The sequence below is a fragment of the Aotus nancymaae genome, unplaced genomic scaffold (assembly GCF_030222135.1).
Source record: "Aotus nancymaae isolate 86718 unplaced genomic scaffold, 86718_ANA_hifiasm-v0.15.2.pri h1tg000092l, whole genome shotgun sequence".
NCBI lineage: Eukaryota > Metazoa > Chordata > Mammalia > Primates > Aotidae > Aotus > Aotus nancymaae.
This window is the reverse complement of record NW_026988507.1, coordinates 4,852,508-4,876,199: the sequence shown is the minus strand read 5'-3', so window position 1 is coordinate 4,876,199 and position 23,692 is coordinate 4,852,508. Positions and strand designations below refer to the sequence as shown.

At 40.0% G+C, this 23,692-nt stretch overlaps 1 protein-coding gene across 2 annotated transcripts in view; it reads left to right on the top strand.

The window, feature by feature from the left end:
* Positions 1–23,692, top strand: part of ANO6 (anoctamin 6) — a 197,034-nt gene that overhangs the window by 32,661 nt on the left and 140,681 nt on the right. The window contains exon 2 of one of the 2 annotated variants that reach the window (XM_012459078.3): positions 14,410–14,469. The exons of the other annotated variant lie outside the window; for it this stretch is intronic. Within the exon in view, the coding sequence (XP_012314501.2) occupies positions 14,410–14,469 (60 nt within the window). The remainder of the gene's footprint in view (positions 1–14,409; positions 14,470–23,692) is intronic. 2 annotated transcript variants of the gene reach the window in all.

Here is a 23,692-nt window from a genome sequence, read left to right as displayed (position 1 = left end):
GCAGGAGTGTTGCTGGAGGATATTGTAGTAGACATTACTCTTTGGATATTATTCCCAAAGGAAGCATCATGAAATCATAGGATTCTTAATTCACCAAGAATCATCCCAAAGCCATTTTTAAACAAAACTTTTTGCTCACTGAGAACCCTGGGAGTTACAACTAGTAGACTGTAACAGAGTTAATACAGCAACCCTAGAGTACATATTTTAGTGGCAGTGGTTGTTAAGAGGGGAAACTGTGACTCCATTAGCTTCTCCTGGATGGATCATACATCTTCATCTGGCCCCAGGTTTCTCCCATGATCATTTTTTTTTCTTTTTTTGAGATGGAATCTCCCCCATTGACACAGACTGGAGTGCAGTGGCAGGATCTTGGCTCACTGCAACCTCCACCTCCTGGGTTCAAGCAATTCTGCCTTAGCCTCTCTCCTGAGTAGCTGGGATTACAGGCGCGCACCACCACACTCAGCTAATTTTTGTATTTTTAATAGAGATGGGATTTTGCCACGGTGGCCAAGCTGGTCTCAAACTCCTGACCTCAGGTGATCCACCCATCTCGGCCTCCCAAAGTTCTGGGATTGCAGATGTGAGCCACTGTACCTGGCCTCTCCCTATGATCTTGAAGTGACTGCATCTCTTCTTATCAGGGTGTCATAAAATGTCTTATCAGGATGTCATATGATCTTGAAGTGACTGCATCTCTTCTTATCAGGATGTCATAAAATGCACGTGTGTATACACAACACATGGTTATACACTGTTGACAAAGATGACAAAAGACGAAGAATTCACAGTGTTTTTTCTTTCTTGGCCTCATCAAACACTGCCACAGTAATCATTTCAGATTCTGGTGCTTCCTGGTGTTCTAAACCACATTTACGTAATGCAGTGCAGGTAATTTATTTTCATATCCATCTGTTTGTCATTGCATTGGTACCTTGGAAAGGTTAGTGTTTTCCATTTATTTGATTGTTACTACTGTTAATCATTACAAAATCTTATTATTGCTGCTCATATATAAATCAAGACAAACAAATTTGATTTCTAGCAAAAAATTCATAGAGGAAACTTCTTATGCAAATTTAAGTAACTGACAGAGAATATATATGGACACAAACTCTTGCTATTATAATCATGTTATGACCTCAGCCACCCTTTATATAGCTGAAGTAATGACTGTTTGATATTTATTATAAAGCATATTAAATTCCTTGATTAACTGAACCTTTCATTCCTCTTTTTTGTTTCATGTAGCAGTGAAAATAGATTGTTCTATTATCATCCTTGCCAGGAAATTTATAAAATGTATAAAATTATTCATAAATGTATTTTAAACTGAAAATATATTAATGTATTATTGGGTGTACTGAGCAGAAAACATTTCTTTTCACATTTGAATGGCAGGCACATGATTATACATTCACTTCCTACTGAATATTAATCATCAATTCCATATGGCTGGTGGATAAAGCTCTGAGAGGCAGCCAGGAGATGCAAATTCTTGCCCTCATCATGGACTTTTTATGTGATTTTGTTTAATGTTTAACGTCAACTGAGTGACCTTTGAATTTTTTTAAAAAAAATTCTTTCCATGAAGTCCAAGGGCAGTATAGGCGCAGGATTGGGTTATTATACTTTCTGTTCTTCTTTTGGCACTTCTGCTGCTTCTGTCCAGCTTAAAACACTGTTTTAATTCAAGCTTCAACCTTGGCCGGCTTCTGTTCTCATATGGTTTGCATGTTTTCTGAGGGCAGTCTCATTCATACTTGCAGTTTCAGATCTGTTCCTAGAGCTTCAGAGCCCCATCCAGGCCATCTCCACCGGGATGCACCCCTCTGCCCAGCCTGGTCTCTTTGCTCATTGTTATCCCCAGTCTGCCTGTCCTGGGGCCATCCCAGCCTGATGTGCCACAGACTCTTCAGCACTCAGCAAGGCACTCAGCATAGAGTAGGCACTTGGGATGATTTCAGTGATTTAGTTCACAGCTGAACTAGTTATTTCCTCCCCCACACCACAAAATGCATCCCTTCTGTGTCCTCTCTGTGAATGGCATCCCCAGTTCACCCACTCTCCCTGACTTCCTCTTTTTCCTCTACCACTCCGCTTCCTCTTTTTGCTCCAGGTCCTTTGAATTCTGCCTTCTGTGTTTCCTGAGGCTGTTCCCTGCCCTCCGTACCACGCCTCACTGCCTTGGTTCTAGGCTCTTGTGTCTCACCTGGACTGTGGCCATCTCTCTCAGTTTGTGTTTTCAGCCCTCCAATCTCGTCTCCTCAAATCTGTCTTCCTTCATACTATTGCCAGATTTATCTGTCCAAAGCATATATCTGAACATGCCACCCTCCTAAACTTACAAGCCTTCAATGAAGAAAACTGCAAACTTTGCCAAGATTATAAAAAGATTAAAATGAATGCCAAGAGTTTTATATGTTCTCTATATGGGAACACAATATAGTAATGGGTTTTTTTTTCTCCAGGTTTCTATTTAGGTGTATCACATTGCTTATCAAATTCCCAAAGGGATTTTTCTGATAAACTTGGAAAAAGAAAGTTATTTATAAGTTAAACACGTGCAAATAAGAAAAAAATGAAGTCTTTGAAGAAAACTTGGTGTGGAATCTCTCAGCTCTGCTGTTAAATACATATTAATCAGCCATGTGGTGTTGGACACCCTTCCCCCAATTTGTCCTCTTTAAAATGGATTACAATGAATAATGGTGAATTATGAAGAATTATTTTGAGGATGAAATGATATACATGTAGTGTATTCAGCATAGTGTCTGCTGCTAGTAAATACTAAATGAATTTAAGCAAAATCAAAGTAAATACAAACCAGTTACATACACGTGCATGCATGTTAACATAGCACATAAGGATGAGAGAACAGTAATGATGGTTGTCTCTGTATGATGGAGTTACGAGTTTGTCATCTTCTTGCCTTTTCTCCATTTTCTACAATAATCACGTTACTTTTCTAAGTAGAAAAGGGAAGAAAAAAACTTCCAGTGATTTCCACCTCTGGGATATGTCCAAGCTCCCTATACCTTACGTGGTGCCCTCTACCCTCATAATCTTCTTTACTTCTCTCTCCTCACCTCTTACACCTGCTTCCTGCCTTTCTGTTTAGTCACCATGAATCTGGAATTGCTACCTTCCCTGTACACTGTGTTTCTGCTGCATGCCTTGCTGACCCCTCTGCCGATAATGCCCCCCCACCACCAATTTTGTCTAGTTTATTGCCACTTCTCCTCTAAGATTTTGCATAAAGAAATCACTCACCAGGTTTGAGCATTCGGACACTTGTATTAAAATTAACTGATTTTGTGTTTGTTTCCTCCAAAGGAATGTTTTCCTCCAGAATAGAGACTTTACACTAGGATCTGAAAATAAAAGATGGTTAAGTTACAGCCCATTCCCTCAGGTTGCCAACAGTCTGATATATGAAGTAACAAATATTGTAGGATCGCCGATTCAAGTATCTGCAGAGAGTGGTGGGGAAGGAAGTGAGTAATTCACCGTTCTTGGGGAAAGAGTGGATTATGGTGTCCAGTTCATAAAGTTTCCATTATTTTTATTTAAGAGGTGATGCTTAAACTACTGGGGACAAGTGTTCCAGGCAGAAGCTTTACATGGAACAAAGGCAGGATGTTGGAGGACAGTCCAACATTCAGAATGGTGAAGCATTAAGTTTGAGGTGGTGTACAAGCTCAAGGATTTTGAACTAAACAGTATGCTTCCTCCTGGTTTCCATGTATAGGTTTTGGGGTTTGTGTATCCCTAGAAATTGTGTGTAATATTTTGCATTTATGTGCTTTTGAAAGCTTTTCTATGGAGCGAGTCATTGCATTTCACTAGATTCTCTGAGAGGATTTCATGAACTATGAAAGGTTAAGAACCACTGTTTTAACAAATATACCCTAGAAATGGATGAGGTGAGATGTAGAGGATAGAAGCTGATGTAAAGACAAATATCTTCAGCTACATTGGGCAGAGATACCCCTGGGCTTTCACAGGGCAGGTACTCACCTGCTGGGGCGGCAGAGGGCCTGGTCGCAATGGGTACTTCTCGTAATGGCTCTGCACACGCTTTTCCAGCTCCGTTTAGCAAACAGGCTTATTCTTGCCTCTTTATTTGCTTCAACTAAGCCATTATAGTATTCCTTCTCTGATAGTCAAAGCAACTCTCCAGGGTAGGAAACATGATGGGGTTGAAAGACTGGAGAGAGAATGGAAACACCATATGTTTTATTCTGAAAATAAAGTAAGTCGAATATATGAGGAGAGCAGGAAAGTATGTATAGCAACCAAAGCAAGTCAGTGGTAATGGCATTAAATAGACTGTATTAAAAGGCTGCAACAGCACTAGCCCCCGACTGGCATTGTAGATCAGCTCATTCATTCTTCTGTGGCAGGTAAAGAGATGTGTGAATTACCCAACTCCTCGAATCCTGCCCAGGCAGATTCAGCGTCCTTTGCCCTCTGTGCAGCTGTAATAATCTTGTATATACTTTTGTTCTAGAACATACTGCAGTGTGGCAGAATTGTTAATATTCTTTTCTTCCATAAGACAGAAATGGTTGATTTTTGAATGCCTAGCACTTAGTGCTGGCCCAGTACATGTTTACTGAGAGAATGAACTTGAGTTTTGTAGCCCAAAGGTAGTGAAGTCGGTTTGTACAGTTCAGCCTGTACAAAGGTAACCTTAAACAGCTGAATATTTCCATTATCCTTGCTTTTTCAATTCCTTTCCTCCTTTGCCCAGTGAGGCACTCAAATAAGAGCTAATCAAGGAAGGAAGCCGGCAGATCTTTTGTAAAGATAGGGGCTGCTCTTTTGAAGGGAGGGATGTGGTGCAGTGTTGAATCTGATGCAATCTCAGACTCGATCAGCTTGCTGAACAACGTTGGCAAGTGCAAGACAAAGCAGAGGACGAGGGTTATGGGAGCGAATTGGAGGGCACCGTGGGTCACACTTGGATCTGTCTCAGGGGCACTGCACACCCTCATCAGTCAGAGACAAGTAACCTTCCAAAGCATAATCATTTATTGTATTTTTCAAAGCTCTCTGGGATGCATGAATTAGGTGCTAGCCTTTTGCTATGCCAAGTCCTGCTTAGAGGGATTCAGAGGCCATCCAGTTAACATAATGTAGGGAGGGCTTGCAGAGAACCAAGAGAAACCACAGATATGTTTAAAGGAATGAAAGTTTTTATCATTTGTGTCTAGTTTTTTAGTTTTTTTTTTTTTAAGAAACAAGGTGCAAATTGTCTTGCTTTGTCACCCGGGCTAGAGTACAGTGGCACTGTCTTGGCTCACTGTAGCCTCTAACTCTTGGGCTCAGGCAATCCTCTTGCTTCTGCGTCTTGAGTAACTAGGACTGCATCTGACTGGCTTTTTTTTTTTTTTTTTTTTTTTTTTTTTTTTTTAAGAGATGGGGGTCTTGCTATGTTGCCCAAGCTGGCCTTGAACTCCTGGCCTTAAGTGATCCCCCATCCTTGGCTTCCCAAAGTGTTAGGATAATAGGCGTGAGCCACCATGCCAGGAATGAAAGATTTGAAGAAGAAACTTAAGAGTGACATCAGGTTTCCAGGTATGCGAAGGACACAGAGAGTAGTTACTTTCCAATTATTGAGGAATGAAGAATAGGAAAAATTGGTTTGCATCTTATGAGGGCTTCTGAGGAGTGAAACTGGAAGGGGATTCAGAACATCTTCCCATTCTCCTATTATGTTAACTTTATTAGTTCTAGGTAGTGGGTCATTTTTAGCATTTCACTTGGCTATCCTAGATTGGACACTTGATCTAAAGAGGGGTAAGGAAGGAAATTAATGATATTAATTGGACAGCTGCTGTTAGCAGGCTCAGGATTTCCTCCAGTTCTGATTTGCAAACATCTTGTTTACCCAAGAGGGAGACATTTTTATCCCCATTTATTTGTGGGACAACTGAGGCCATTAACTCATGGTGGTAATGCATAAGTGGCAGTCCTAGCTCTGTTACTTCAGTCCTGAGTTTGTGTAACTCCAAAGGACTTGTTTGCAATTTATTTGTAAATTTGATGAGTTTAGTGTTTATTGAGGCCTTTTGGATGTGTCAGTCTCTTTGAGCTGTTGCAGACTGGCTCATCGCAGATTCCTGAAAGCCTTTCACCTGTGAGAACAGCTGTGCATTTGAGTCAGTTGGTCACTTGTATGTCTAAAACCATCAGTTGCTGCTTCTCAGCCTGGGCAAAGCATACTTATGGTCCATCACATCTGAAAGGCATAGTTTCTGGCATAGCAAAAGCTAAATAATTTCAATTTTAAAAGGTATAATTTTTACTTAAATGGCATACTTTATGGACTATACAGTGAAGGCAAGCACGAATGATATGCAGTATACAAGTATAATACATCAAGGATCATAGCAAGATGAATGATATTGATCCAGGTTTAACCTACTGACAAGTAAACCTTTCTATCCCTGGCTTCTGCTGCTTGATGTCTTTTTCTGATTAAAAATATTATATGTGAGCCATTGTAGAAATTTTGGTAAATATAGAAAACTGCAAATAAAACCAAAATCACCCCAACACTACCCCTCAAAGATAAACCACCATGAATATTTTAGTGTGGTGCTTTCCCGCCTTTTAAAAAAAACGCAATGTAGTTTTATATAGTTTAGCCATATGGTATCCTGCCTTTTCACTTAACTTGCCTCATAAGCACTCCCTATGTTTAGTTTATCTCTTTTATTGTGGTAAAGTATACATAATCTAAAATTAACCATTTTTAAGTGTACAATTCAGTAGCATTATGTATATTCAGTGTTGTGCAATCACCACCACTATCCATTTCCAGAGCTTTTCATCATCAGCACTCCCCATGTTTAAGAAGCCTTCACAAACCACACTTAATGGCTGAATAACATTCCATCACATAAAATTTACTTAAAGGCATTTTCCAGAAGACATTCAGCAGATATTTATTTTGTGCTCACTATAAGCTAGACTTTATGGCAAAAATAGTGAACAAAATGTGGTGTTTGTCCTTCAGAACCTTGGAGGAAATGGATAATTGGTAGGCAGGTTGAGTCCTATTGAGGGGTAAGCAGAGGGTCTATGGGATCATGTAGGAGGGGAAACTAATTTGAGGTATAATTTGCATAGTCATTCCTTGATTGCTGCTGGTCTAGCATGCATCATATTTTTTGGCTGTTATAAATAATATTGAGAGATATTTGTAGGTATAGATATTTTTCTGCATTTCACATTATTTTGTGAAGTTCCTGAGAAGTGACGTTACTGGGCCATACATTCTAACAGGGGCCAGTACAAGATTTCTGTTTTTGTTTTTATTTTGAGAGACAGGGTCTTGCTCTGTCACACAGTCTGGAGTGCAGTGGTGCAATCACTGCTACTTTGAATTCCTGGGCTCAAGTGATTGTCCCATGTTAGCCTCCTGAATAGCTGAGATTACAACCACCATGCCTGGCTTTTTTTTTAAAAAAAAGAGATGGGATCTGATTTTGTTGCCTGGGTTGGTCTTAGACTCCTGGCCTCAAGCATTCTTCTCACCTTGACCTTCCAGAATGCTGGCACTGGCCTAAGATTTAGAACACTAGTAATTGTTACCTGCTGTGCTATTCTTAAGGGTAGGAGCTGCACCAAGGATTTCTATTGCTTGTTTCACCTTAAACCTCTCCTAACTTTATATAGATATGTGTACAACTTGCCTCTGGCAGCATTACGTGAAGAATGGGGGCTGAGAAGTGAGTATATCCAACTGGGAAGAGCCGAGTCAGGTCAGAGACAAAGGGATTGTGGCTGAGGCTGAGGTTATGTGGCGGATAATCCAGGTGTTTGTACTCATTTCAGAGGCCTTGATTTGACAAATGCTTTAGGGCTGTGTTCACTGTGCATGCAGACGTTTGACTCCCTTCTGTGAAATTTCATTCTTGTGAACTTGAAGTCACTGTGAAATAAAAGTAGCCTATTTTTTTCTCCCTTAAAAGTATCTGTTCATCATCTAAACAAACTCCTAGTCTATTATCAGAGCTGGAGGAGACCTTTGGCTATCATATCATTTTCCCTGTTGAAACTACAGGTAAAGATTCTAAGATTTAGAAAAGTTAAAGAACATTTGGAAGGAAACTTAGGAAACCAGTTTGGCTAGATGTAAAGTGAGACGACAGCTCATGTCTCTTGATTTAGCTACTGGTCACCCCGTTACCTGCTTCATGTTGTCTTCAGGCTTTATTCTCTCCTTAAAGGAATTTTTTCTTTTTCCCACGTCTTAATTTTGCGCTCTACTCTTTCCTTCTAAGATGTTATTTGAGTGTTGAATACATGTGTGTCTTGGCTAATGCCCGTCAACCAGAAATTATGCTAGTGAGTTTGCATTCCTTATCCTGCTCTGTCCTTGGCTTACTCATTGGTTTTACTGCTTACTGTTCTCTTCATCTTGGCTTCTTTGTTTCTTGGAAAGTTTCTGTTGACTTTGGCAAAAGTAATCAGTTATGTCTTATTTAGTCCCTTTGGATAATTTTTTTGGGGGTTGGCTTTTAAGAAGTAATACATCCACCATTGATATAATTAGTAAGTATGGCAACCTGTTATGGACCAAAGAGTAAAGTTTTAAAATAGACGATTAATATTGAGGGTAGGAATAGCACAGACATCTGATACATTAATCTTACCAATGGTTAGTTGGTGAAACTTTACTCTGGATACCCATGTATTTATGTAAATGCACATACACTTTTTGGTGTATATTAAATTTCCCTTCTAAGATCAAATTTACAAACAAAAGTTAGCATTGTTTTGTGTTAGACAGAGTGTTAATATCTGCAGTTGAACTTCATATCTTTATCATGACAGTAAATGTAAGACCCTGGGTCCCCTGATAATTGGAGAAAGGAACTTACAAAGCCAGCACACCAAATTTGGTCTGAGGCTGTGAGTTCCAATACCAGGTGGTAATTGTGTGATTGAAAAATCCTGTAGCTTATATTCTCAACGATTTCTGATAATCAGAGTTTCAGAAATAGTTCAGAGTTATCAGGCTCTTTCATTTATGAGTGAAAGGAGCAATTGCTCATTGACTGTAAGCCTTTTATGTTGGCAATTCCATCCTTAAATTTAAAAAGGCATTGGCATTTTCATTATGAAATGGTTTTCCTGGATTTATAGCTGAGTCCATTAATTTAGTGTTTCAGAACTGATTGGCATTAGTCTGTATAGTTACTTCTATATAAAAGCAACTTAAAGTTGATTTTGTAGTCTCGATTTTAGAGATCATTTCAGATATCTGTTCCTCCTGTGTTGGATCTACTATATTGAAATATGAAGTTATGGAGAACTAACGAATAAATATAGCACACTCCATTCCCAAAAAGACAGACGACCTTACCATTCTCTGTTTAAGGAACTTGAGGAGACCCTGAGGTGACATACAAATACTGGCTCTACACCTCACATTTGTTCTCTTGCTCATTTTCTTCTATATCTTACAGTGTGGAATAATAACAATAAATGATAATGATAGCAATTATATCTTGAGTGCTTACTGTGGTAGTATGATGCCCATTTTACAGATCAGGAAGCTGAGACTTTATCCAGCTGATAGCCCAGTTAACCTTCCTCATTCTTGTTGCTTCTCTACCACCTCCAGTTCATTCTGCATACCACTGCTGGTTCCATCATGTGTTTTTCTCCTCCAGAAACACCTTCTTAGACTCTACACTGTGTAGGGATAAAGCCCAAACCTCAGTGTACCCACTGGTTGGCCCCAACTTTTTAAATCTTGTATCCTGCAACTTCCTTACAAAAATCCTGCAGACCTACGCTAACATGAGCAGGCTGTGTGTTTGTCCACCTGTTTCCCTGCTCCAGCTGGCAGATGCCTACTATTTGCCAGGCACTGTTAGGATCTTAAGGACTCAATTCTCACCTTCAGAACCATATACTCAGGGGTAAGGTAGACCTTAGCTTTTATTTCTAATTCCACATTGGCTTAGACCCTATATCCTTGGTGAAACTTTCCCTGGCCATTCAAGGCAAAAGTGATTCCACCTTCCTCTGAATGTCTGTAGCCTGAACTGACTGTACCATATTTATCTTTGGGTTTTGATCTTTTCAGGTGTCTGCTTCTTAACCCACTTACAAATCTTTGCAAGTTAAAGACAAAGGTTTATAGGTTAAGCCTTTATAGGTTAAAGATTCTATAGGCAAAGTCTGTGGTTCTATGTCATTGATCTCTAAACTCCAGTTTTTAAAAATAAGATTAATAAATTTGTAAAAATCTATAAAATTTCATAAAGAAGTTTTAGCCCTGGATCACCATACTTTAAAAAATTTATTGCATTGTGGTCTGAAACCGTATGTCTTAAAGTGTAAAAGATTAAGTTGGCACATAAATATGGGATATCATTTGTTTCTCCATACTTGTTTTAAACGCTGGTGTCAAGTCTTTAAAAAATTGAATTAATATTACTGTGACACTTTCCCTTTCATTAGTTATCAGCCTTTTGACTATAAGCCAAGCTTTAAAAAGTCAATAATAAAATATGTGAGGCTTAACCTGTGTAATACAGTGAGACCTCATCTCTACAAAAACCTTAAAAAATTAACTGAGCATGGTAGCATGCACCAGTAGTTCAAGCTACTAGAGAGGCTGAGGCAGGAGGATCGCTTGAGACCAGGAGGTGGAGGTTGCCATGAGCCAAGATTATGCCACTGCACTCCAGCCTGGGTGACAGAGCAAGACCCTGTCTCAAAAAAAAAAAAATGTATATATATATATTTATTTATATCTGAGGCTCTAGTTCTTTGAGTTATAGGGTTTGTTTAAAATGTCATCAAATTTAAGTGGCAGGAGCAGAAAGAGTCCTGAATGAAGTGGGAAACTCACTCAAGTCCCAGCTTGAGCCACTTAACAGGGTGAACATGATTTAGTCAGAACCTTCATCAACTCCTGTTTCTTCACAAGGCAGATGAGGCCATCAGCGTCACGGTGGACATAGTGGGATTTTCACCTGTTGAAGACTCTTACGGGCGACTGTCACCATGTTGTGCTAGTTCAATTGCATCCATCTATTTATCTGTTACATTAGTTTGCTGGGGCTGCCATGACAGAATACTTTAGACTGAACTGTTAAACAGCAGACATTTATTTTCTCACAGTTCTGGAGGTTAGGAAGTCCAAGGGCAAGGTATCAATACATTTGCTTTCTTCTGAGGCTTGCCAACGGCCATCTTTTTTGTGTCCTCACATGGTCTTTCCTCTGCATGCGTGCATTCTGGTATCTTTCTGTGTCCAAATTTCTTCCTCTTTTAAGGGTACCAGTCTGATTGGATTAGGGCACACTCTCACAGTTTCATTTTCAGCTTAATCACCTCTTTAATGACCCGTCTTTTCCAAATCCAGTCACATTTTGAGGTATGGGGGTTAGGGCTTCCACATCTGATTTTTGGGGAGTTATGATTCTATAATATCTATTTAGAATGGCACTTACAAGCCAGGCGTGATGGCTCATGCCTGTAATCCCTGCACTTTGGGAGGCTAAGGTGGGTGGATCACATGAGGTTAGGAGTTCAAGACCAGCCTGGCTAATGTGGTGAACCCCATTTCTACTAAAAATACAAAAATTAGTCGGGAATTGTTGCAGGTGCGTTTAATCCCAGCTATTCGGGAGGCTAAGGCAGGAGAATCACTTGAACCTAGAAGGTGTGGAGGTTTCAGTAAGCTGAGATTGCACCACTGCACCCCAGTCTGGGCAACAGAGGGAGACTCCCATCTCAAAAACATAAAATAGCACTTACTTGTTTTAAATTATGTATGAAGAGACCAGCATAAAGAAGAAATCAGAAATAGCCCTCCACTTATGTAATGCCTGTTATTAAAAGGGGAAGGGTGCAGGTGTATGAAAAGATAAGTCGAACTGTATTGAAGGGTATAAAAGAAAACTAACACTGTCTCCCAGCCCTCTCCTATTCTAGGCAACTTCTTTAAAAACATTTACACAAACGTTTGCTATACAAAGGCCAGGTGCAATTTTTAATGTATTAATGTGTCATAGGGAGTGCAGATATCTCTACATCTGCACACAGATTTGGCTTTTAAATAACTGCATAATATTCCATGGTGTGTGTGCTTTACTTTACCTGATCACCTATTAATGGGCATGTAGACTGTTTCCAGGTTCCTCCATCACTCCATCACAAACAGTGGAGCTAGATTCCTTTTAAAAATCCAGGGCTGGGCACCTGGCTCATGCCTGTAATCCCAGCAATTTGGGAGGCCAAGGTGGGCAGATCACTTGAGGTTAGGAGTCCGAGACCAGCCTAGCCAACACGGTGAAACCCCATTTCTACAAAATACAGAAATTAGCTAGGTGTGGTGGTGCAGGCCTGTAATCCCAGCTGCTCGAGAGGCTGAGGCAGGAGAATCGCTGGATCTGGGAGGCGGAGGTTGCAGTGAGCCGAGATTGCGCCACTGCACTCCAGCCTGGGCGACAGAGTCTCAAAAATTAAATACATAAATAAATTAATACATACATAACCAAGATGAAATACTGAAGAGCTACTAAGAGGAATAACTGGGCCCTGATCTTAGTGAAGACAGTCTTTCTTTTTCACCTTCCTGTTTATTGGCCTTTACATGAGTTGTTGTGAAAGGTATTTTATTCTTTCCTGTCCTCCAGTACCTGACCACATGCCAATACCTCTTCTTTCTGTGTAATAGGAAGGGAAAGCATTAGGTCATCGTCTTCCCCAAGAAGAAAGGTCTGTCTGAATCATTAACAGGCATAGACTATTTTTAGTTAAGGAAAACAGTTTTTCTTGTAAGAATTGCTATTTCCGTGCTCAGGGCAGCACATGGATCCTTTCTGGCTGCATCTACCCATTGGCAAGGGGCCAGTTCTCTAATGGAATGTGAGCACTCTCACTACTAATCAAGATTTACAGTGGAGACCAGGACACCTGGCTGCTTATTGGATTTGCAGACCCTCCAACCTAACAGCGGCAGCCCTGAGATTAAGTGCTGTACAGAGGTTCGGTCCTTTTCCCAGACCCTTCTCTGCGGCCAGCTTCTTAGCCACAGGTATCATCTGGCATTATTTTATAAGCTGTGCCATAGTGCAGATGTTCTTTTCTGAAGAATTACTTTCACTTCTGACTCATTTCAGGAAATGAGACAGTCTATCAGAGGTATTCTTCATCTCTAGACTCCTGGAGAGTTCATTTTCACCTGGGATTTCTAACCGCATGCGGGCAGTGCTTTATTTACCCAGATGTGAGAAATAACAGCAATGAATAGTCGTCTTCTAAAGCAGCCCTTAATTCCCTGAAGAATCCAGTGTGAATGCCCAGAGGTAGCTTATGCCCTTATTAGTGTAAATATTTCTGAGGCTTTGGTTTTGTGATGCTTGTGGACATGCTGTGTGTATGGGCTTTGGTGCAGGAAAAACATAATTTAGCAACAGATTTAAAAGGTAGTCTGGAGTGTTTCTAATTACTGTTTGTTTAGTTCACCATTGCCTAATAAGTGGATTTAAGTAACCTCGGGGGTAGGGAATGTAATGTTCATATTACAGTCAACCATGCAAATCAAATTCTAACTAAGTATTGCAGAGAACACACCATGGAGCCATTTTATAGAAGTATTCCACTGAATTTTAAATTTAGAACAGAGCATTTTGGATTGGGCATTTCCCACCTGTCATGCATCAACATGAATGACACACACATCCATGTGTGGTACAATACCATTTAAGATCTTTTGGTGGCCTTCAGCATTTAGCTTTCTTTTTAATTTGACATAATTTTCATTTTAATTTTCCCATCTTTCATTGGCCATAATAGGGAACTGAAGTATTAAGAGAGCCTAGAACAGTGGTTGTCAACCTTGGTTGTAGCTTGGCATCAGCCTGGGAACTTTAAAATTACTGATGCCTGAGGCCACCTCCAGAAATCTGGTTTAATTATCAGGAATGCAGCCTACACTGGTATTTCTAAAAGCTCCCCAGAGGATGCTATTGTGCACCATGGGTTGTGAACCACAGACCTAAGATGTCAGGGCCTTGTGAGCTCATCTCATCCAGTGGTTCTCAGCCCTGGTCGCAGATTAGCATCATCTGGAGAGCTTGTGAAAGAAACACTGATGCCCCACCACCTGAAACTACCTTTCTAGAGTCTATTTAGAAGGCTCTCAGGTGATTTTGATGCACAGCAGGAGTTAAGGTTAACTGACATGATCCTAGCCATTCCATATTATAGATAAGGAAAAATTAGAGCGGGAAGGGTCAAATGGCTTGCACAAGGTCAGGTCCTTGTTATAGAGGCAGGTCTGATGCCTCCTACTGCTCTGTCTGCAGCCTAACACCATCCCTTATATTGGCCTATTGTATTTATTGATGCCTCCTCATCCTTCAGGTGATGTTCCTGCCTCCAGGCCTTTTCTGACTCCTCACCCTCACCTCCCATCCAGCCTGGGTAAGATCCCGTTCCTTTGTATTTGAACAGCATCCTTCCTTCCTTTTCCTCTCCAACTGTCAGTTCAGGAGAACAGGCCCGTGTCTTTCTTGTTGTTTCTGTAACAGTAGTGGGATTTCAGATAATATTTGTTGAATTGAAGTTTCATAACTTTTTATTCCTCAGTCTACATGGATTGCTGAAAATAATCCATTCTTATATGCATGCTTCAGAAAACTTCAGAAAGCAAAACTTATTTATTTATTTTTTGAGACAGAGTCTCACTCCGTCACCTATGCTGGAGTGCAGTGGTGTGATATCAGCTCACTGCAACTTCTATCTCCTGAGTAGCTGCAATTACAGGTGCATGTCACCACACCCAGCTAATTTTTGTATTTTTAGTAGAGACAGGGTTTGCTGTGTTGGCCAGGCTGGTCTCGAACTCCTGACCTCAAGTGATCCACCCACCTCAGCCTCCCAGAGTGTTGGGATTACAGGTGTGAGCCACCATGCCTGGCCACACAAGTTATTTCTTACCTGTCTATGGCTCACTGTACTGTGGGCCAGGATCTTATAAGTAGGAAGAACTTCCCACCCTGCCTTCCAGGAGAGAGAGTTTTAGCAAAAAATGTTTGGCAAGGATACTTTGATGACAAAATAATGAAAACAAGATTTCAGTGACCTTACACATTACTCAAGGTACGTACAACACCCAGGGACCTTCGAATAACATACAGGTGTGTATGGCATAGCAAAAGGGAGTATGTGGCATTACCTAACAAGAAAAACTGTGAAGTAAATGATGCTATTTTATAAAAATATATTTTAGGGACTGAATAATTATTTGGTGCCAAAGTAAATGATGCTATTTTTAAAAAATACATTTTAAGGACTGAATTATTATTTGGTCCAAGTAATTGCCATTACTTTTCTTTTTTCTCTTTTACAAAATCAAGATTACCTGAAAGTCATTTGCCATTACTTTTAATGGCAAAAAACCACAATTACTCTTACACCAATCTATAATATTTTAAAGCAGCCACATTCTGTTAGTATAGCTGAATTAAATCCTTTGGCTTCTTTGGACTAATATGTTTGTCTTTTCAAATGATTTTTAAAAACTCTTCTGTTACTGCAGTTTACGTAGGATCATCCTTGGCCAGTGTTCTACTTTAACTGGAAACATATTTTCAGATTTGTACTATTTGTGTTTACCCTTGTAGCTGTACCAGAGACTTTTCTCTAAAAGCAAGATAATAGCTAGTATCTGCTTAGCCTGCTGGTGACCAGGAGAGTAATAATTTTCTTGGGTGGAAAACACATAGTTAAAATTTTTTGGAACTAAAACTGCAAACTGGGCTACATTGTAGAGTAGACCCCAAGATGTTAAAGATGACGCAAACAGGACAGAATAATAACCTAAATGTTAAGATCCACTTCGAAATCTTAATAAGACTTCATACTTCATGCATCATTTTCAAGAGCCTTCATGTTGGAGAGTAAGTGGTAATGTGGCAGTGTGGAAGTGAAGTCACTGTATATTATGGAAAACCTTCCTAAAACAAATATTCCCCAAACTTTCAAGAGAAAGCAAATCAATTTAGTTGGAGGTAAATATAAAACATTTTTATATTAAATAACTTTTATTGAGTAAAGATGCAAATTTTTTGGTGAAGATAAAATATGAAGATCTGAATAACCACCTTTTTTTTTTTTTTGCTGCTATGTAGGTGAAAAATTTAACAAAAACTATTGATGAGTAACCAATTTCTACCACACTAACTTCAGAGTCTCTGCAGTGCATTCTGGAAGTGCAGAGAAGGGACAGGAAAGAAAGAAGGGTTTTTTTTAAATACATAAGGCTCCATTTTTAGCGTTTTCATCTATGTCATGTCATCAAACCTTTATAACTTATAATTAGGACTTATTTACACCAGATTTTTACATTTACCTGTATACTAGAGAGAGGAGCCAAAATTTAAATCCAAGTATGTCTGATGTCCTTGTGTCTTTCTACTGAACATGGCCTTTCATGTCATAAGAGTAGATAATTCCCCAGAAGAGACATTATTAACTATGAGTGTTTACAATGCTGGTGGAAGAGGGCTGGCTTTAGCTTCCCTTAGACTTTTTAATAAATACCATTAAGTTGACTAGAAAAACTGTTGGCAGCGGTATGGAAGAAAGGGAATCCTTGTAAACTGTTGGGAATATAAATTGCACAGCTATTGTGGAAAACAGTATGAAGATTCAAAAGAATCAAAAATAGAACTACCACATGATCCTGCAGTCCCACTTCTGAGTATATACCCAAAGGGAATGATCTCAGTATCTTGAAAAGACATCCATACTTCTGTGTTCATTGCAGCATTATTCACAATAGCCAAGATATGCAACCTAGGTATCCATTGATGGATGAATGGATAAAGAAATTTTGGTGCATATATACAGCGGAATGTTATTCAGCCATGAAAATGAAGGAAATCCTGCCATTTGTGACAACATGGATGAACCTGGGGGCCATTATGCTAACTAAAATAAGCTGCAGAAAGACAAATACTGTATGACCTCACTTACATGTGAAATCTAAAAAAGTCATAGAAGCAGAGAGTAGAACATTGATTGCCAGGGGCTTGGAGGCTGGGGAAAATGGGGAGATGTTGGCCAAAGGGTACAGAGTTTAAGTTAAAGATGACTAGGTTCTGGGCATCTAATGCACAGTATGAGTGGTGATGGGATGTGTTCATTTGATTGTGGTAATTGTTACACGTTGTATATCAGATCACATTGTGCACCTTGAATATATTCAATCTTTGTGCACCTTGAATATATTCAATCTTTGCTAATTAAATATTTTAAAATGGAAGAAAGGATGGCTAATTTTGATCAAAAGTCATACAGTGTCAGGTAGAATTTTGTGATCTGGCTCTCAGAAACTACATGTTTGATGTGGGGAAGGCAGCCAAGCAAACTGGTTGATAATTTGCTCTTTTTTTAGGTTGATTCCTAGGTTTGAGAATCCTAGCTTTCCTACCTACTAGCTGTGTGGTTTTGAGCTAGTCACTTAACCTCTTTCTGCCTTAGTTTCCTCATCAGTAGAATGGGAATGATAATAACTTGACTGCTGTTGATTTTCCTCTCACGTGCTGTGAGCTAGAAAAATGTAGAAATTTGTAGAATGGTTCTGTTCCGCCCTGACAAATTGGGTTTTTTGCTATGAGCATTGGTCTGCTTCCTATTTAAGCCTACCCATTAGAGCCATTTCTTTTTCACAGGCACAGTGATCTCCTCTGTTGCTTCCTGGGAGAATCCTGAAGGAGGCTTGCCATGGGGCGAGTCATCCTTGGAAACAGAGGCATAGTGTTCTAAATGAACTGAGAGTTACTAAGTGGTCTGAATACACTTACGGGTAAGGAATGTTATCGCAAAGCATTGTTCATTCATCATGAGTCACAGAGGCTCCCAGAACTTTCTCATGGAGCTCATGCTTATCTCAGCAGCACTGGGCATGGCTGACCACTCCTTCCTTCCTGAAATTCTTTTTTTACTTGGCTTCGTGATGCTACTTTATCTTGATTCTACTCACTGCTCACTTGTGCTTTCCCGATCTCTCCTGCTGGATCCTACTCTTCTGGCCCCTTCAGTTTGGAGCACCCAGGGCTTAGTGCTCTGACCCTCTTCCCCATCTCCACTTCTTAGGTGATCTCATTTATTTGCAAGGCCCTGAATGCCATCTGTATGTGGATAACTTCCACATACCTATGTCCACTCCCTATCTCTCCCTTGCTTTACAGTTGCCTGCTTTACTTCTTCATTTGGTTGTTTAGTAGATAAGTTGAACTTAACATTTCCAAAACCAGATTATTGATTTGTTTCGTGAGCCTATACTTCCTCCATTGTTCTAACCTCTGCGGTGATACCACCTAGTCACTCAGGCCCCAAAGCTGAAGTCATCCTTGATTCCTGACTTTCTGTGACACCTCATGTTATCAAATTCAAGCACTCCTAATCCCCTGTGCCCACACCGAAATCTGAGCCCAGGCCACTACTGAGTTTTGCAAGGACTCCTGTAATTGCTTCATGCTACCATTCATGTACCTCTTGGTCTGAGTTCACAGAACAGTCACAGTGATCCTTCTCTTTTACACCTTTAAAGTGTCTGTCGTGGCTTCTCTACAAACAGTATAAAATCCAAACTCTTGACCATGTACTGTAAGGCCTCTGCTACCTCTCCATTCCCTTCTCTTCCTGCTCTGCCTGTCTCTCACTGTGCTGTAGGCCACACCTGTCCCTTGACATGTCACCCCTTGCCTGGCCACTGTCCTTATCCTCCTCTCAACCCTCTCTCACCTCCCAACTCCTTTCTCATCTAGGATGCTTCCTGCTGCACTTCATTTAGTTTCACTTGAATGACCTACTCAGAGCTGTCACCCTGACTCATCTATCTGAAATGTCACTGTTACTCTGTATCCTCTTAACCTGCTTTATTTGTCTTCAAAACATTTATCTCCACCTGAAATTAGTGTATATATATTTGTTTGTTGTCTCTATCCCAGTAGATTGTAAGCTCCATAAGGACATTGGTCTAGTGCTTGATAAGTTGTACGACTGAAGGAGTTAGTAAATTAATGTTCTGGAATCCCTGTGTTAAAAAAAAAACAAACTAAAGAATCAAACACCTTTCTCTGGACTCTTAGATCCCTCTCCATCTCTTACCGTTTCTCTGTTTCCTTTTAAAGCAAAACTTCTAAAATGTTGTCTACATGTACTACAGCCTCTATTACTCATTTATTCTTCAGTCTGTTACAGTCTGGTATCTTTTTCCATCACTCTTCTGAAATTGATTTTGGCAGAGTCATTCAAGATCTGTGTGTGTTGCTGCTTCGAATGGATACGTTCCTGTCTTACTGAATCTCTGAGTGGCTTTAAGCACAGTTTTCTTTTACCTTCTTGAAATTACCTTCTAACTTGGCCTTCCTTCTTCTCTCCTGGCTATTTCTTGATCCTTTGCTGCATTTCCTTCATTACTTGGCCTCCTGGGAATGTTGAGAATTCTTCATGCTGTGGTTTAAGCCATACCTCTTCTCTCTACATGCTCATCTATTTCAAGGGCTTTAAATACCATTAATTTACTGACTCTCCAAGGTGTGTATCTCCAACACTGAGCTCTTCTGAGATCTAGATACCATACCCTCCTCCCTCCTTGACAGCACTCTTGGATCGATGTCTCATGTCCACGAAGGAACTCTTGATTTGCTTCCATGTCCCATCTACCACATCCTGCCCCTACACTCTGTGTCTTCACCATCTCAGTCAATGGTACCACCATCCTTCCAATTTATAGAGTCAGAAGCCTGCACATCATCCTTGTCCTACCTCTCCCCCTAGTACTTCTAGCTTCAAAATGGTTTTGAATGTCTTCTCAGTCTCCACTACTATCATCTTAGGCTGACTTCGTTACCTGGACTTCAAGCTTAGTCTAATGACTGGTCTGTTGTTTCCACTCCTGCCACGGAAGTATGCTCTGTGATGTGGTGGTGCCATGCCATTGCTTACCTGTCAGTGCATGGTGTGATGGCTCCTGCCTCCTGGTCAGCCTCACTTGTTCCTCAGCCTCTCATGTCTTCACTAACCTGCAGTCACACTGATCTTTGATCATATCTTTGAGCACACCAAGATACTTTGTGCTTCAGAACCATTGTCTTGCATTTTCTTTCTCCTTGCATGCTCTCCTTTTAGCCCTGCATAGCCAACTCCTTCTCATCCTTCAAGTCTCAACTTAAATATCACCCCTCAGGGAGGCTCCTCTGACCCACCCTACCCGAAATACTTTCATCTCTTAATCTCTGCTGTATCAAGTTGTTTATTTCCTTCTTATCTCCAAGCAGAGTCAGTTATTTTAAGAGAACTTATATTTAGTTTTTATTGTGGAACATAAGCTTCCCTGAAAAGGGACATTTTCTGTTTTGTTCACTGTTTTATCTTCTGCATCTAGCACGTGCCTGGCAAATCATAGCTGCCAGAGCAGTGATTCTTATGTTTATCTGTGTTCATGCCATGAGCTCCCCATCTTTTTTAAGGGAAAAAAAATGAAAAGTTTTTATTTTTGTCAAAGTTTTACATAATTAGTTACAATGTTTACATAATTCGGAAATTAAGTAATATTGCAGGTTTTGTTATGAAAACCAGCTGCATCTCCTTTTCTGTTCTCTGTTCCCCAGAGGCCAGGATTTTTAATTGTAGCTGATTCTTTTAGTAATTACCTCTATATCTCTAGTTAACACATTAAATTATAATTGATCTATTTTTCAGTTTTAAGTGTTATCTATTGATGCAGAAGTATTTAGCTCTTTTTCACCTACTCCAGCCCCCTTCCCTGCTCTCACAAACTTTCCCAACCACCATTCCTTCAATTGTAATTTTGTTGTAATTTTGGTAAGATCAATATGCAGTGTTTATTGTAACTATGTAATACATTCCACAGATGAGCCATGTAATAGAGTTTGATTACTTTTCCTCCCGAGACTATACAGCAGATATTGATTTTATCTCTTAATTTTTCATGTAGTTATGAATAATTCAACCTCACACTTTTACCCAATTGTAAATCTCCTTTCAATGTAATCAGCCATGCATGGAATCCTGTCAAATTCATCCTTTGGGGGAGATTCCTCCCACAGCCTTCTGATCTCCTCCACCCTGCCCAGGTTGCTCGTTAGACCTTGGCCGTGCGAGGGATTCCTTTTCCCCACCATCTGGAGGACTCCATTTGCCTCTCTTATATTGGAGCCCCACATTTATGTCTTATTTTTTTGTTGGTTTACTATTTTATTTTGGTGGATTACATTTCCCAGTGTCTTATGGAGAAAGGGTTTAAGGCAGGTAATTTTTTTTTGAAACTTGTGAGTCTGAAAGTGCTTGTATTTTTCTCTGGCTTTCAGTTGGTAGCTTGACTAAGTATATAATTCAAAGGTGGAAATTCTCTGTTCTCAGAATTTTGAAGTCTTCTACTTTCAAGAGTTGTTCTTGAAAAGTTCTTGCCATTCTGACTTATGATCCTTTGTATGAAAAACTTTTCCACTCTGGAATTTTGTGGACTTTTCTCTGAACTCAGAGTTTAGAAATTCCATAATGAGTAGTATGGTGGAAACTCAGTAGACCCTTTCATTACGGCAAGCCCCACCCGATTCCTTTGTTTTGAATTAAAAATTATTATATATATATATATTTTTTAGAGATAGGGTCTCGCCTTGTTGCCCAGGCTGGAGTGAGGTGGCACAATCGTAGCTCACTCCACCCTCAAACTCCTGGCCCAAGCTATCCCCCGCTCCCCATCCCCCAACTACCCTCCACCTCAGTAGCTAAGACTATATGCATGCACCACACTTGGCTAATTTTAAGATTTTTTTGTAGAGACGTGGTCTCTCAGTGTTGCCCAGGCTGGTCTCGAACTCCAGGCCTTAAGTTTAGATCCTCCTGTCTTAGCCCCCAGAGTGCTGAGATTACAGGTGTGAGCCACCTTGCCCAACCCCCAACTCCATTTTTTAAGGGAAAAAGTGTCCTTCTTTTTTTTTTTCCAGTTATGGGAGAAAGGTGTTCTTTAATTCCTAATGCTCTTCAATTGGGGGAAATTTCTTTGACAGTTACTTGCCTTCCATTTTCTCTGATCCATGAATACTGCTGTTATTTGGATATTGGCTATCCTGAATTGGTTCTCCAATTTTCCATGTTTGCTATTTTCCATCTCTTTTTGCTTAACTTTATTGAACATTTCCTGAATTTTATCTTTCAAGCCTTCTGTTTTCAATTTCTGCGATCATTTTAATTTTCAAAAGCTCTTTTTTTATTCTCTAAATATTTCTCTTTCTCCCCCCTCTCTTTGATAACATCATGTCCTTATTTGATGGATGCACTTTTCTCAGATCTCTGATGATGCTAGAGTTTTTTTATTGTTTTAAATTTCTTTTTCATGTGATTTTTCTCTCTTCACCAAGTTGCTTTACTGTTTCTCTGTTAGATGCCTTCTTAGTGTCTGGAAAGTCTTGTCCCTTCTAATTTTTGAGTAGCTATCTAGAAAGATGGCTGGAAGTTCTGTAGTAGTGGATGGCATTTGGTAATTATGGACTTCACTGTAGGGTGACCTATCTGGCTATTTACTTAGAAAACTCTGTAGTAATTTTAGGAATTACTAAAACCCACCCGACCCACTTCCCAAGTTAATCATCAGACCAAGAGAAAATATAACCAGTCAGAAGTCTAAGTGGAAGTCTAGGAGTCTCACCATTCAGCAGTAATCTTTCGTGTAATCTGTCTTTTCAGTATGGGATCCCCATCCTTCACTGTGCCTGGTATCCTCCTGTCTGAAGAGCCTCTGTTCACTCTTTCCAGAGAGACATTTTAAGTCTTTTCCTAGGTAGGGCGGGGTCGGGAGGCAACTGCTTGTCTTCAAGCCATGAGGAAGGGAATCTGGGGGTCCAACTCCTTAATAAACAGACTTTCAGCCATTCTCCTGCCTTACCTTCAGCCCCACTTCCAGAGGAGCCTGTGCTGCCACTCTCTTGAGGGCTTATAATTTAAATGAAATTGCTTCGAGGCTTTCCTATTTTAGCATTGCACTTTCTACAATTGGCTAAGTCAGTTGCCACTTGCCTAACACAATGTCTCCCAAAATTGTGTTACCGTCTCTCCTCTTCTTTATTCTTTGTCTTTATTGGTTTATGTTCTACTAGTATTTGAGGAGGGGGCAGAACTAAATGCATATATTCAGTCCTCCGTCTTTAAATAAAGTTTCACTGACATGAGTTTTTAATTGCTTAGGAGGCATTTGATCACACTTGTGAAAGAAATTTCTGTGTGATTCGTGAGTCTCCATTTCACCAACTTCAACTCTTTTGTTACACTGGGGGGTGAATACGTGGAAAGCCCCTGGACCAAGGATTAGGACACTTGGGTTCCATTCCCAGATTTGCTACACTCTTTAATCCTGGGCATCCTGCCTTGTCATTATTTCCTATCTGTAAGACTAGAGAATTGACAAAGATGATTTTAAGATCTCTTTTTACCCATAGATTTATTTCCAAGAAGTTGAGATCATTGTGTGTAACTGAACACCAGAATAGGAAACAGAGTTGTGGCAGCCAATTGAATAAATGTAAAGTTAAGTTTCTCCTTGTATTCTTTAGTCAGTCTCAGTAATTCTGATATTTTCAAAGTCAAGTAAAATTGCAACCCACATTTCATGAAC